The sequence below is a fragment of the Furipterus horrens genome, unplaced genomic scaffold, assembly GCF_987537825.1.
Source record: "Furipterus horrens unplaced genomic scaffold, mFurHor1.1.pri manual_scaffold_3, whole genome shotgun sequence".
Lineage (NCBI taxonomy): Eukaryota > Metazoa > Chordata > Mammalia > Chiroptera > Furipteridae > Furipterus > Furipterus horrens.
Window position 1 is genome coordinate 63,834,677 of NW_028327173.1, and position 15,198 is coordinate 63,849,874.

At 38.4% G+C, this 15,198-nt stretch overlaps 1 protein-coding gene across 1 annotated transcript in view; it reads right to left on the minus strand.

Annotated features, from left to right (window-relative positions):
• MCOLN3 (mucolipin TRP cation channel 3) overlaps positions 1–15,198 on the minus strand; it is a 35,316-nt gene that overhangs the window by 16,205 nt on the left and 3,913 nt on the right. The window contains exons 2-6 of the mRNA XM_090269679.1: positions 13,677–13,906; positions 11,169–11,336; positions 4,200–4,353; positions 2,727–2,811; positions 2,550–2,646 (exon numbers count right to left, since the gene is read on the minus strand). Coding sequence (XP_090125805.1) covers positions 2,550–2,646; positions 2,727–2,811; positions 4,200–4,353; positions 11,169–11,336; positions 13,677–13,904 — 732 coding nt within the window. The 5' untranslated portion in view covers positions 13,905–13,906. The remainder of the gene's footprint in view (positions 1–2,549; positions 2,647–2,726; positions 2,812–4,199; positions 4,354–11,168; positions 11,337–13,676; positions 13,907–15,198) is intronic.

A 15,198-nucleotide genomic window follows, 5' to 3' on the forward strand; every position in this document is an offset into this window, starting at 1 on the left:
TTAAATATAAGTTGTGATATCATAAAAGTCCTAGCAGAAATCATAGGGAATAAAATTTCATATATCCCATGTAGCAATATTTTTTCCAATGTATCTCCTAGGGCAAGAGAAATAAAGGAAAAAATAAATGGGACTATATCAAATTAAAAACTTCTGCACAGCTAAAGAAAATATCATCAAAATGAAAAGGGAACAAACAGCTAAAGAAATCATCATTAAAATGAAAAGGAAGAACATAATTGCCAACAATACATTGGACAAGGGTTTAATCTCCAAAATATATAAAGAACTCATACAGCTCAATACCAGGAAGACAAATAATCCAATTTAAAAAATGGGCAAAGGACCTAAATAGGCACTTCTCCAAGGAGGACATACAGATGGCTCATAGACATATGAGAAGATGCTCAACGCCACTAGTCATCAGAGAAAAGCAAATTAAAACCACAATGAGATATTACCTCACACCTGCCAAAATGGCCATCGTCAATAAATCAACAAACAACAAGTGCTGGAGAGGATGCAGAGAAAAGGGAACCCTGCTGCACTGTTGTTGGAAATGACTGGTGCAGCCACTGTGGAAAACGATACAGAATTTTCTAAAAGAAAAAAAAAAAACTAAACTAAAAATGGAACTGCCTTTTGACTCAGCGATTTCACTACTGGGAATATACCCAAGAATCCCAAAACATCAATTCAAAAGAACTTATGCACCCCTATGTTCATAGCAGCACTATTTACAATAGCTAAGTGCTGGAAACAACCTAAGTGCCCATCTGTAGATGAGTGGATCAAAAAAACTGTTGTGCATCTACACAATGGAATACTACACAGTAGAAAGAAAGAAGGAATTCCTACCTATTGCAACAGCATGAATAGAAATGGAGACTATTATGCTAACTGAAATAAGCCAATCAGTGAAAGACAAATACCATATGATCTCACTTATAAGAGGAATCTAATGAACATAATAAACTAATGAGCAAAATAGAACCAGAGACACGGAATCAGGGAATAATAGACTGACAGCTATATGAGGGGAGGAGGGAGGAGATAGGAGGGAGGAGGAACTGATTGAAAGAAGGTGAAGGGATTAGTCAAAGAATATATATGAAGGGCCCACGAACATGGACAATGGTGAAGGAACTGATTACAGAAGTGGGGAGGGGCTGGGTGGAGAGGGGGAAATAGGATAACTGTAATAGCATAAACAATAAAATATTTAAAAAGGGATCTCCATTTCACAACTGTTTCACTTATTCATTCAACAAATATTTGAAACACCTACTATATTATTTGAGGGAAGGAAAGATTAATAAAATGGCTTCTGCCTTCAAGGAGCTTTCAATCTAATAGAGTTGATGATAGACACCTAGAAAATCCTAAAATAAATAAGAAGGTGGTAAGACCATATAAAATACAAAAACAAGTAAAAATCTGGGAATTCAAAGCACAGAATGTATTTCTAATTGAAGAATCACATAAGGGTCCATGAAGGAGGCATCAGTTAAGCCCTCGAGACATAAAAATTCTGAAAAGTACTATTTCCCAATTTGAGAGCGAGAGAGAGAGAGAGAGAGAGAGAGAGAGAGAGAGAGAGAGAAGACAAGACAGTGAATAACTCAATTTTTTAAAAAATCAAGTAATATTGAAAACTCCAAACTTGGATAATATTAGGATCAAAATTTGTAGCTAAATTCAAAATAGTTTTCAGCATTAGTGCTTTTTTTAATCAAATGTTATGAATAATTACTACATTTTACTATATTCTGAATGTTTTTTAACCTCAATCTCTCAAAACTCGATTTCTTACAGACCATTCGCTGAGTACTGTGGACACAGCTTTTGATACAGACGACTGCTGAAGTAATTAAAATCAAATTGGTATCATATGAAGGCAAGTTGTATAAAACACTTTCCTGCAAATAACCATACAGCAGTGGGTTACTGACTCTGGGCCTCGTGAGGTGAGAGGCTCACAGGACAGTCATCTTGTGCTCTCTAGAAGGTATTAATAGCTCCATTTACAACAGAATGTGGAGAACTTAGAAGTGATATGGTGGGCTGAGGGGCATAACTCACCAGAGCATTCAGAGGCAGCATAAGGAAGGTACTGTGAGCAATAACTCAAAGGTTACAAACGTTCATTCATGGTGAGGAAACTCGGCAATAACCTTTGACAATGACCTTAAGCACAAAGCCACAGACTGCTAAATGCCCATACTGAACCTTTTGTATTTAAACATCTACCCTGTGCCAGATGCAGGTCTTGGTACTGAAAACACAGAAATAAAGTAGACAGTCCCTGCCCTCATAGAACTTACGCTGAAGTGCAGAAGACAGGTAATTAACAAGAAGTGTGATTATAGCAAAATAGAGCTAGCTGTACCTTATGCACATTCAAGAGGAAACATCCTATATATTTGGTCATGACAATACAAGTACTGTAGATGAAACATAAAATTAGATAGAACTTTTTTTTTTTCACATATAGCTAGATGAAACATTTTTCTCCAGACTGGAGCCAAATTCAGCCAGCCCATACTCACAGTCAGAGTAAAGTCATAACAGTCAGGGAGCTCATGATGACGAATAGTCTGCAGATTAATGGCCTTCAGTTTAAACTTCAGCTCCACAGTTAGGAGTCTAGAAAACAGAGGAGACTGTAGCGTAGTGAAAGCACGCACACACAAACCTAAGTTACATTCCCTGCCTGCTTCCCTCACCTGTGAAAGTCCAGCGTTAAGTTTAGTTTATTTTCTTCTAGTGTTCCAATGTAATAAGATTCATCTGGGTCCACAGAGAAGCATTCTGCCATGGAAAAGGAGAAAACTTAACATAGCAGGCAAAATAAATAAAACTGCATCTTGAAAACATAATACTGTATATATTTAAAACTGGAAATTCTGATTCTAGTATTTTTCTGAATTAAGATTTTAAAGGCTAGACATCTATACTACTTGGTTACAATGATGCATTTGTTTTTAAGACCTATGTGGCTACATTTGTGCAGTGGATGGGAGTGAACTTCCTCCTTTAATTTAAGGCTAAACTTTGAGTCTTTCCTCCTCTCCTTTTTTTTTTCTGTATCCTAAACATAGGTTTGAAGCACTTGCAATGTCAAAGACAAATTTTTCTAAATATAAAGAAACTACTTTTTTAATATTATGTGCTGACTATTTTTCATCAATAAGCACTTTAAAACAAATGAAGATAACATCTTAGAAGGTTTTTACTAATTACTACTATAATCCTTTACTTCACCCCCCCCCCCCCGTGGCTATTGATGAAAGCATTCAAATACTTTTTTTCCTTTATATTACATTCATTGAAGCGATGTTGATTAATAAGATTAATATCTGTTTTTTAACTGAACGAGCTAAGCTAATGTTTCAGGTACAAATTGCAATTAACACTTTGCTAATAAGAATAAGATGTGCCCTTCTAAGTTCTGGTTCTTACTCCTACCCCAACTTACCCCCATAAATACTGAATAGTGGAATGCTATTGAAGGGGGGAGTTTAAATACCTCAAGAATTTGCAAGCATAAACTAAATAGAACAAAAAGCAGAATAGCAGTCAATAGGGGGGAGGGAGAGAAGGGGGATAAGTAAGGGAAGGGTTTAGTCAAAGAACGTGTATAAATGACTCATGGACACGGACAACGGGGAGGGATATGATTGTGGGAGAAGGGGTGGGTTGGGTGAGGAAGAAAAATGGGGGAAAAATGGGACAACTGTAATTGAAAAACCAAAAAATAATAAATAAATAAATAAATAAAAAGAATTTGCAAGCATAAATTTTTATAAGGATAATATCTGCCTATTTTAACTAGCTTCTCCGGCATGAGAGGCAGTGGAATATAGTGGTTAGAAGCCCAGACAGCCTGGGTCAAATTTCAGCTCTGCCTCCTCCCAGCTCCATCTTGAGCAGATCACTTAACTCTCTGAGCCATACTTTAGTCTTCTATAAAACGGAAAGAAGAATAAACCTTACTTTGTTGGAGCTTTTCTTTGTAAGAATCATAAGTTACAGTAAAAGACTTAGAACAGTACCCAACTGATACAATAATCTCTATGTGATTTTCATAATGATCTATTCGCACAGACTAAATCAATGTTTTCAGAGTTGAAATTACTGATTTTAAATAGAAGTTAAGGAATTAAAAATAGAAGTTCTAGCTTATAGAAGAACGTTACCAGTTTCAATTTTTGGGTCAATGTCAAAAGTATCATTTCCAGGAAAGATGTTTCCTTGCTTGTAGAAGTGCTGACAGATAGCCATACCAGACTGATCCATGCCCTTATTCTCGTAAGCATGATTCCCAACTGAGACGTTGCGTAGCTGCAAGTACTTCAACAACACAACAAAAAAAGGAAGCAGAGAATGAGAACGCCAGCCAAGGCAGAAGCGGAGCCTTAGTTCCTGCCCTCCCGGCCGTGCCACTGGCCGGTTCCCACTTCCACTCTGATGTGCTGAGGAAGTGACATGCCGCTGTGCTCCAGGACAGCAGAGGAGCTAAGAGCATTTGAGAAGCAGAGTTCTGAGTTCAACTGTCAATTTTGTCACCTTAGTCATATCACAAGCTTTCTGAGTTTCTGGTCCCTTATCTACAAAATTAAAGGCTTAAACTATATAATCTTCTTCCCTCCTTTAAAGAATTATGTTCAGGAAATGGTTTTTACATCTTAGACTAATATCCTGTAAGGTCAGAGTTTTGCTTTACTGCTGCAATATAGAAAGGGGGATACAATTGTTCCAAGCTAACCAGCGAAAACATTTTTATTGTTAAAAAATCTTTTTAATATTTATCTATGCAAGAGTACATTTAGTCACTTTCATAGCAATATTGCCTTGTCCCAGTGAATCCTTTAACTAAAACAAAATGTTACTTTTGCAAATGGAATAATTTCCACTTAAACCTCTTAATGGATTTCTGTAGATGAAAAACACAAAACTAAGTGTTTCAGAACTTATTTTGAACAATGTCATTTGGCACAATGGAGATACAAAGATAAGGATATGGTACCTATTTCTTAGAATTAATAATTTAGTGGGATAGACATATAAATAATTCTACTAAAAGATGCATGTGTGCCCTGGCTGGTGTGGGTCAGTTGGTTGGACATAGTCTCACAAACCAAAAGGTTACCAGTTCGATTCCCAGTCAGGACACATGCCTGGGTTGCAGGTCTGGTCCCTGGTCAGGGTGCCTACAGAGGCAGCTGATAGGTGTTTCTCTCTCACACTGATGTTTCTCTCTCTCTCCTTCTCCCTCCCTTCCCCTCTCTCTAAAATAAAAAATAAAAAGATTCTATGATCATTGAAGGAAATCATGTACATGAGGGGGGACCCAAAAAACCCAGAATTTGTATTTAAAAAACTGTGTACTTATTCTTACATGTTTAAACTTCAGTCATCTTCAAAGTACTCTCCATCTGATGCAATACACCTACCAAGACATTTTTTTCCACTGCTCAAAACAGTGTTTGAACTCTTCAATTTTGAGGCCTTTGCGTGCTTCTGCCGTTTTTTGTTTCACCTCTTCCACATTGGCAAAATGTTTCTCTTTGAGGAATTTTTTCATGGGAGAAACAAGAAAGGTCACTCGGGGCAAGATCAGATGAATAGGGAGGGTGGGGCACAAGGGTCATGCCATTTTTGGTCAAAAACTGCTGAACATTCAGTGTGGTGTGGGCATGTGCACTCATAAATCACCCATCATGAAATGGGCAAATAAAGACATTGAAAGAGTCTTCAAAAAAATTCACTGAAGCCAAACACAGCCTCTCATAGCAATGCCAGCTGGTACCCTGATACAGATGGGTTTCCAGAACGCTCACCTAGCAGGGGAAGCCTGTACTACAAAGGGCCCACCCTCCAGAAGATAATTCCGGTTTTGGGGGTGTACTCCCTCATAATATGAGCCCATGGAATTGATTCTGAACTGGGCCTTGTCCAGGCAGCATATTACCAAATATGGTGCTTAGCCCTCAGTTCTCAGGGCTTCATGCTTAGTTCCCAGTCCTCATCTAACTTAACTTCTCCATAGTACTTGATGCAGTTGAGTGCTCTCCCCTTCATGGGATACTTTCTTCACTCGACTTCTAGACACAAGCTGCTCCTTCTCAGTCTCCGTACCTGAACCTTCCCCTCTTGCCAGCCTCTACCTCTTGGAGTGCCTTGGATTCAGTCTTCAACCTCTTTATCCACATTCTCTCCATGGTGATCTCAGCCAGTCCCATGATTTACATACCATCTAATACTGGTGACTTCCAAATTTTTATGTTTAACCTTGACCTCTCAACTCAGGTCCATATACGGGGGAGGGGGGGTAGCAATCTACCTATGGAGCCTAAGGTGATTCTTAAACTTAAATAGACAAACAAGAAAAACTGGGTCCTCCTACAATAATTTTCTTCTCAATGAACAACTCCATAAGTCAATCAATTTTCAGGCCAAGCCTTAGGAATGATCCTTTAGTCTTCTCTCATATTCCACTTCCAACCAAAATCATGCATTACTTTCAATTTACATCCCAAATCTGACCACTCCTCATTACCTTCACGGCTATCGCCCTAGTCTGTTCCACGATCATCTCCCACCTGGTTAACCTGGTTTTCCTGCTTCCAAACCAGACTCTTGTCACCCTCTACCTTCGTAAAGAACTCGTAGGATGATTACAAATGTTTCCTTACTGCAGTTACAAAGAGTAAGTGGATTAACACACATAAAACCCTTAGAAAGGTGATACCCAAAGCATGAACCTGTTTGAGACTGTTCTTGGGGTTTCTTCTCCCTGGAAGCTTCTCCACTCTTTTGTCTGCTCTCTGCTCACCTGTGCCGCCTTATCAGAGAAGCCTTCCCTGACCACTTTCCCCTCTTTCACTCTGCCTGCTTCTTTTATTTATATTGTACAGTATACTCATAGCAGATAGACATCCTTATTTACTATCTCTTCCTATTAGAATATGACTTTCTTGACATTGTCTATTTGCTCACTACTGTATTTATGTACCAAAAACAATATCTGATACAGATGCTAAAATTGGCCTTTCCTAATGTGTACTAGAGTGTTGCCCTTATGAAAGCCCTTCCATGGCTTCCTGTCTCACACAGAGTGAACTTCCAGGTTACTTTCCAGGGCATGTAAAGCCTGAGACACTTGGCCCAGTCACACCTTCCTCCTTTCCATTTTCCCTAAACATACTCCATCTTTCCTGGTTTGTAGGGCCTTTGCTGCTGCTACTCCTTCAACTTGAAATATTCCTCCCCAGATGTTAAGTCCTCAGAGAGACCTTTTCTGAACACCATGGACTATTAATGCCTTATGCTACTTTATTTTACTTTGTAGCACTCATTGCTACATGAAATCAAATCATTTTGGTTAAACTTGTTTAAAATCCATCTTCTCCATTAAAATTTAAATTCCACAGGGCAAGAAATTTACCAAGTCCACTGCTCTAACCCCAGTACTTAGAACAGTATGAGGCACAGAGTAGGTGTCAAATTAATAGTGAAATAAAAAAAATTATTATAATGCCATAGTGGCTCTTCATTTACCAGAGTTAATCTATGCAAATAAACCACCAGGATAATGTGCATGATTATGGCATCAATCTTTCTATCAGCATTAAGATTGGGAAAATGAGCCAGAAATCTATGGTACCATAAATAAGCAGCATTATGTCCTACATGTAGGGGGGAATAGGATGATGCTGGAAATATTCCATTTTGAGATTTTTGTTTTCTAGTCAAGGAAATAGTGTATTAAGTCTTTCTTTCTAAAGCCACTCTGAACCAAACCAGTAGTTTTACAAGGAGCGAGGAGCAAGGAGGGTGTAAGAGGTATAAAGTTCATTAAATGAAAAAGAAGGTAAAAGATACTGAGTATAGTAATTTACTTCAAGCACATCATGAGAAGGCAGAGTTCTTTGGAAAAGACAATAATGCTGGGAAAACAGAAGGCAGCAGGAAAAGAGGAAGACCAAATATGAGATGGACCGACTCCATAAAAGAAGCCATAGGCATGAGTTCACAGCAGCTGAGCAGGGCTGTTGAGGACAGGCCATTGTGGACATCACTCATTCACAGGGTCTCCAAGAGCTGCAGCTGACTCAATGGCACATAACGCACACAGGTACCAAGTTGACCAGTGTGCCTGGAATATGGGGTGTGTAATGGGAGGTAAAGCTGAAAAGGCAACCAGAGCTCATGAAGTCAAGTCATACTTACATGGGATCCTGTGGGCCCTCTGAGTGCACTCTATTTGTGAGGCAATCCCTATAGGAATTTCCTGAAGATCTGAAACTTCTCACCACAGAAACTGTGTATCTTAAAGCTTGTGAGGTACTGAAACACAGATCTGCGGCACAGGGCTGGAGGTCCCCGCTAACTTTACAAATTACGCTATGGCCAGACCACCTTGCTGTGCTACTGAGACTCTTTGCAGAGGTGTGAGCACCTGCAAGGGCTGGATGTTCAGGGGCAAGTGGAAGGGCTCTGTCCAGCCAAAGGGCAGCTCTGGAGCCCGAGTCAGGACTCTGGGACAAGAATGTGAGGTGAGACCATGGCTGGAAGGCAGATGACCTGTGGGATTGACTGGTGGGGCTACTAAGTGGCTGTGGCCTGTGAGGCTTTAATCAGGCTGGGCAGCTGTCCCCACTTGCCTCTGCCACTCTGCCTTGAGAGGAGGAGTTTTTCACATAGATCCATGGGTCAGAAGTCCTCCTTTGGGAGACAATATAAAAACACACGAAAGATCCTTATCTGAGTGATGTGGCACCCAAGGTAAAACAGATTAAACCATTGCTTCTTTGTGATCCTTCTGTGATCACCTGATCCTAACATATATAAGGAGCCTTTGAGCTCATTTGTTCACTTACAAAAATCAGAGTGCCCTTTATATACCTCTGTCTTCAAAGAATAAATACATTAAATGCTGTGACACTGAACACTATATAGATGTAGATATAGACATAGATATAGATATATAAATATAGATAGATATGTAATGAATGAGGAGTATTATACAATTAAATCTGTGATTTTTAGGTGAATCCTTTAGAAAACAGCCAAGAAGTGGTAAGTCAGTGGGCGGGGAAGAAAGGAAGACAACCAGAAGTAGTAATTTACAGACTATGCTTAAGCTGCAAGCGTAAATGATTCTAAGACCCTGAGACTTTCATATCTAAGCAACTGGCCAGAAAGAGAAACAAGTCTGGGGAGGAGGTGGGAAGAGACTATGAACCTGCTTTGTACAAAGTGGTTCTCAGGTGCTTGTGAGCTGTCTGGCATGGAGCAGTGTGAGCGACTGTGTAGGAGACACCTCTCCTTGGTGATGGCTACAAGGCTGCAGGGTGGAGGAAATTTTGCAGGAGGACAAACCTTTGAGAATGCTCAAGTTTAAGGGGAAGATGAAAGAAAGGAAACTGTCAAGATGACCCACCAATGGTTGAGGAAAGCCAAGATACGATTTAAAACAAAATAACTAGTGTCTTGACATTCAAATAAGTAAGCAAACATAATAAACATGAAGTGATGTTATAACTAGTGTTGGATCAGAACGAGCCCTAGAGATAGTCTAGTCATAGGACATCTGAGAGCTAAACCCTTCAGGATAACTAATTAGTCATGGAAATATCTCCAAGAACTGAGAAGCCACTGTCCTATCTGTTAGTTCCCCTCAGGGACTATCACCTCAACTCTCAAGATGCTTCCTTACCGCAAACAAAGATCCCTCTTTAATATCAGTCCATATTGTCCCTTTTCAGTGCTCTGGAACCATGTAGAATGACTAACCTCATTAACCACAAAAACTCTAGTTATTCATGATCAAGACATTTTTATCTTAAGCAAAAAATGCCTAAAACTTGCTTCGAAGGTGATGGGCAATTATTTGCCCAAGGTAAATCACCCCAATTAATATTATCTACTTATGTACTAAACTAAGGAATCTACATGCATTTCTATAAAGAATATGGAAATCTGATAAACAGAATGGTTTGAAAGCCAAATAGTATTATATTTCTAAAATTAATTTTAAGTCTACTAATAAAGGTAAAAATGTTTTAGGAAGAATTTAATGAACTGTTTACTTCTCGCCTCTATCCAGCTGTCCCCCCCGCCCCCCCAAAAAAAGCAACTACAAATTTGGTTTAGAGTAGCATTAGAAAAACTTAATAGACTTAAAACAAAAATTTCAATACTATTCCCAGCATTATACTATTTTTTCCTTACAAATTGAATGACATAATTCTGTTTAAAAACTTACGTGTTTACTTCTATTATTGTAGATTTGAGGCCAATTTTTGCAATCAGAATGCTAACCGAAAGCCTTGGGACCATAATTATATATCCTGCCTTAGCAATTTACCATCTCACTCATTGCACAGATTGTCTCTAGATAGGGAAGAGCCTTGATTGCTCTGTAACAGTTATTTGAAGAAAAATTTTGATAATTTTGAGATGTGGTCTGCAAAGTAACCCATACTGACTTCAATAACACTTTCAATGATATCTACAAAATAAGAGATTTAGGATCCTGAGAAACTACAGTGTATAGCAAAAGCAAACTGATTAGAAACTCAGAATAGGAATTTGACTCATCTGTATGAAAAACAAACTTACATTTTTGGCAGTTAATCAATATTGCAATAAGATCATTGTCATGCATGACATAAAAGCCTTACTTATTTTTTAAATGAACTTTCAGATCTTGGTTGCTACATATACTCTGCAAAGTGAATATTCTCATTAAGTGTTTAAGGGCCCTTAAAATTATAAACTCTGAAGACTTAATGACTACTTACAACCAGGGTCATAGTTAATAATTTTAAATCTTTGAGGCTCTCATGGCAAGCCTTAGTTCTGATTCTTTTAATTAAGTCTTTAAAGTTTCTGTCTCTGTGTTACTAACCAAAAACTCTTCTCAATTTCCAATTTTGTCAAGTTTGTTGGAAATATTTTTAAAACAATTTAAAAATGATTTTATACATGTCATTACAGAAATGCTACCCTTCTTCATTTGAATGTCAGTTTCTATTATGTACATTGCTAACTGTTCTTTCTCCCAAGTAAAGAATGCACATACGCACCTGAGAGAGGAAAATCAAGTAAATCCCATTAAAGTATCTGTACATTTCAAAGAAACGCAATGCTTGACTTACCTGGTTCACTGCGAACATGACCTGACTGTAGACATCACGTTGCGTATACACTGCGTATGTGTCATCTGCTTGGTCCACATATTGTTTTAGGAAGAGGTGTTTGAATGCTATAGTGTTATCTTCCTTGAAAGCTACCACCATCTGGTTACTTAGCCCAAAAAATACCAGCTTAAGAGAAAAAAAAGAAAAAGTAAGAGGGTGAAAAAACAACAAAATAAAGGTCTTCATATAATGATCAATTTATCTATTCAATAGTCAGTGTCTAATTAATCCTGAATATGTACAATAGAAACTAACCTTTGGTAGCTGTGAATTAATTTGTCCCTAAAGATAAGGTAGGCTTCTAGATCTAAAGTAAAAGAAAGTGGCTTTGCATCTTTTCAACATTTATTTTCATGTATGATCTCACTTATGACATTGCCCGAACCATCAAAAACTTTAGGAGTTCAGAGAAGTCCTTTATGAGTCCTTCGGGTGTTCAGAGGAGCAAGGTCGTTTTGGCTACAAAATAGGAAGGTTTACTTAAAGAAAGAATGATAGAAACTCTGAAGTATGTGCAGAACTAGGGCAGAGAACACTTGAGGGGCTGAGAAGGTAGCACAGAACTTAGTGCTCTGGGAGGAAGTGAGAAAAAATATTATGGAATAAATGGAGACAGGTGGTGCGGGGACTTGGACAGCAAGTAGAGAGTTTAAAAACAAATTCTGTAAGATATCAAGAAAGTCCTGAAGAAGGTATATAATATAATTTAAGAAATACCTTATATAAGTCCTACAATCAAGTCATATTCCTAGGTCTAATTACCAACACTGGGACAATAAGACCCAAAATAAAAACATCCTTTCAACTCATCTCTAAGTTAAAGTATAGTAATATAACATATCCTTAATATTTGTGCAGGATTGACCCCAGATTTTCACTTGAAACCAGTTGGTCACACACAAAAAGTCTGCTTAACTGCACTGCTGACATAGTAATGTAAACTCTGTCAATCAACCATGTTCAAACCCTTACTTTACTCCAAGTCTCTCTCACCACACATGCTCCTGCGCGTAGTTTAGAACATACACTCTGACTCCAATTCCAGAGTGAGGCAGAGTGCATTTTATATGGGAAAGGGGAAGAACACTGGACACCTATGTGCCATAGTCTATTCCGGAGGCTTCCCTCATCCTAACCCCACAGTATAGTTCCTAATGTCCTATTTTACAAAATGAGTATATAAAGGCTCAGAGAAGTTAAATAATTTTTCCAAGTCGTATTACCAAAAGGTATATAGTTAAAAACTTGAACCCATCTAACAGACTAAACCCAAGCTACACAAAGTAATCTGGTGTCTGACCAGGAAAAATACAGAGTAGACAAATCTTTTCCTCTTTCTTCTCCCCTTGTAAATGTGTGCCCTACACTCCACACACGTCACCTCTCTACAGCTGACTCAACTCCCATTTCAGAAGAGCAGCTTTAAGCTGAAAATGCTTTTTCAATCCCAGTAAGATGACAGTCTGATATTCCAGGGATTTCATATCTATTGAAGTTGACGACCAAAAAGCCTTCAGAGAATTCACAAACATATTTTTACCAATTCATTCAGATACAGGAAGACCTCCCACGTGCCAGTCCTTAGCTAGATACTGAGGGTACAACGAGAAGACAACAGTCCCTGTGGCCTAGAGGCAGATTGGAGGACCCATGGCTGAGACAGAACTGCTATGATTCATAGGCTGAGCCAGGAAGTGGGAAAAGATAGGGTGCCTACCACCTTACACATCTTTCTTTTGCTACCGAGACACAAAGTCTCAAACTTAACAGAAAGACCACTTTCTTCTTCCTGAAAAGAGGGAATCTATCACCAAGTCACCCTTATTTAATTACAAAGTTGTCTTCATGTAATACTTGCTAGATTGCTCAGATATAAATTAAGAAAACATCTCAATTAAGAAACCCTTGGTTCATTTCAAAAACTTACCTAACTTACCTAAACACTTTCCACATGTTTATTATTAACAGGCTTAATATTTTAAACTACCAGCCAGTTTTCCTCCTAGCCACTCTAGGAAACAGAGGAAGACGATTTAGTAATCAAGATCATAAGCCTTAGAGGGAATAAATCTAAGTTTGAATTTCAGTTCTGCTCTTCTAGTTTCCTGACTATGACAGGCTGTTTTACCTCTCTAATCCTCAGTATTCTCATCTGTGAAATGGGAATACCACTATATCTGATTTATTTTAAGAACTGAACATGATGATGTTTAGCCTGAAACACAATGCTCACTTAAATAGAAAATATTCATGTTCAACCATTTGCTTTTAAGGAGAGATAATTACTCTCACCAACAGAAAAACATATCTGCACAAGAGTAAATCACAACCAGTACAAATAATCACAAAATATAAGCTTTTCCAACTTGCCAAATATATACTGAGAATTGAGCATCCATTTTCATGGTGAAATATTAGAGAGAGTGCCCCAGCCTCTGAAGTCTTGATTCAGTCACTGATGCTCACCTGGATAGTCACCATTGCAAGTTTTATAATTTGTATGACAAGTTTCCATGGTTTTCTACCTCGAGCCCAGAATTTCTCACAAGGATTCATGAAAAAGAATTTGAGTTTTCGCCTCATCTGGTCTTCTAATAGAAGCTCCTCAGTGGGAGATGTAGTCTGGTTAGAAGTAGAGCAATTTTCCTCCTGGTGAAAGCTGCAGCTACTTATAACTACCTCGGAAGTCGCCATCTCTAGAGGAAAACAAACAAACAAACAAAACTGTTTCCATTCTGTAAATAAAGACAAGTTTATACTATTTGCTATTGCAGTTGAAGGAGTCTAAACAAAAGCTCTGGTTTCAAATAAGCACCACTGTTTTCAACTGCACTGTAGATGTTAAAGGGACTTGGTTAGAATATTACACGCCATTTTTCTTTTTGTTTCAGTTATTAAATGAACTTTTACCCAGTTGAAATTTGAGGGCTACTACTGCTCTTAGGAAAAAGCTTATATGTACATATACATATATATGGCATGATTGGCTTTCTGTCTCATTCAGTAACAGACAGAGTTAGAGCATGGGTTGAGACCCAAAAGCCCAGGTCAGGGGTTCAGAGCGTAGGAAGACCTTGAAATAAGATGAAAAGTGTTTTTTTATATGTGGATACAGCCACTTTTCTTGGGGAGACTTAAAGATTTATCAGATTATCTTTAAAAAGTTTTAAACAACAAGTCGTGTTTGGTTTTTAATCCTAGTTCTACAAGTTGACACTTTTATGACATGAGGGAAGCCACTCAGCCTGTCTGAAGCTCAGTTTTCTTTTCTGCAAAATGATTATGACAGTAGCTGCCCTCACATGAGTTTTTTGAGCATTAAATGAAAATGCAAATAAAGCCTTTTCACAGGGTCTCACACAAAGCAAACAGCCTCACTTTCCCTACAGCCCCAGCAAACAAAGCATTTTCCTAAACAGCCAACAAGGTTCTTAATATGGCAGTGTGTGTGTCCCAGCAGACTTAGCTGTTCTACAACAGGGAACACAGAAGCTCAATTTAAGAACAAATAACAATCAGCACTTAGGTTGTTTCCAAATCTTAACTATTGTAAGTGCCCATCAGTAAATGAGGGGATCAAAAAAGCTGTGGTACATTTACACAATGCAATACTACACAGCAGAAAGAAGGAATTCCTACCTTTTGCAACAGCATGGATGGGACTGGAGAGTATTATGCTTAGTGAAATAAGCCAGTCAGAGAAAGAAAATACCGTATGATCTCACAATCGAACGAACAAAATAAACTAATGGAAAAATAGAACCAGATGCATGAAAACAGGGAACAGAGTAACAGCTGTAGGGGGGGAGAGAAGAGGGAGGGACTAACTGAAAGAAGGTGAGGGGATTAGTCAAAGAACATATATGAGGACTCATGAATATGGACAATGGTGTGCAGATTGACTACGGAAGTGGAGGGAGGGTAGGGGAGAGGGGGATGAAGGGGGAAAATGGGACATCTGTAATGGCATAAACAATAAGACATCAAA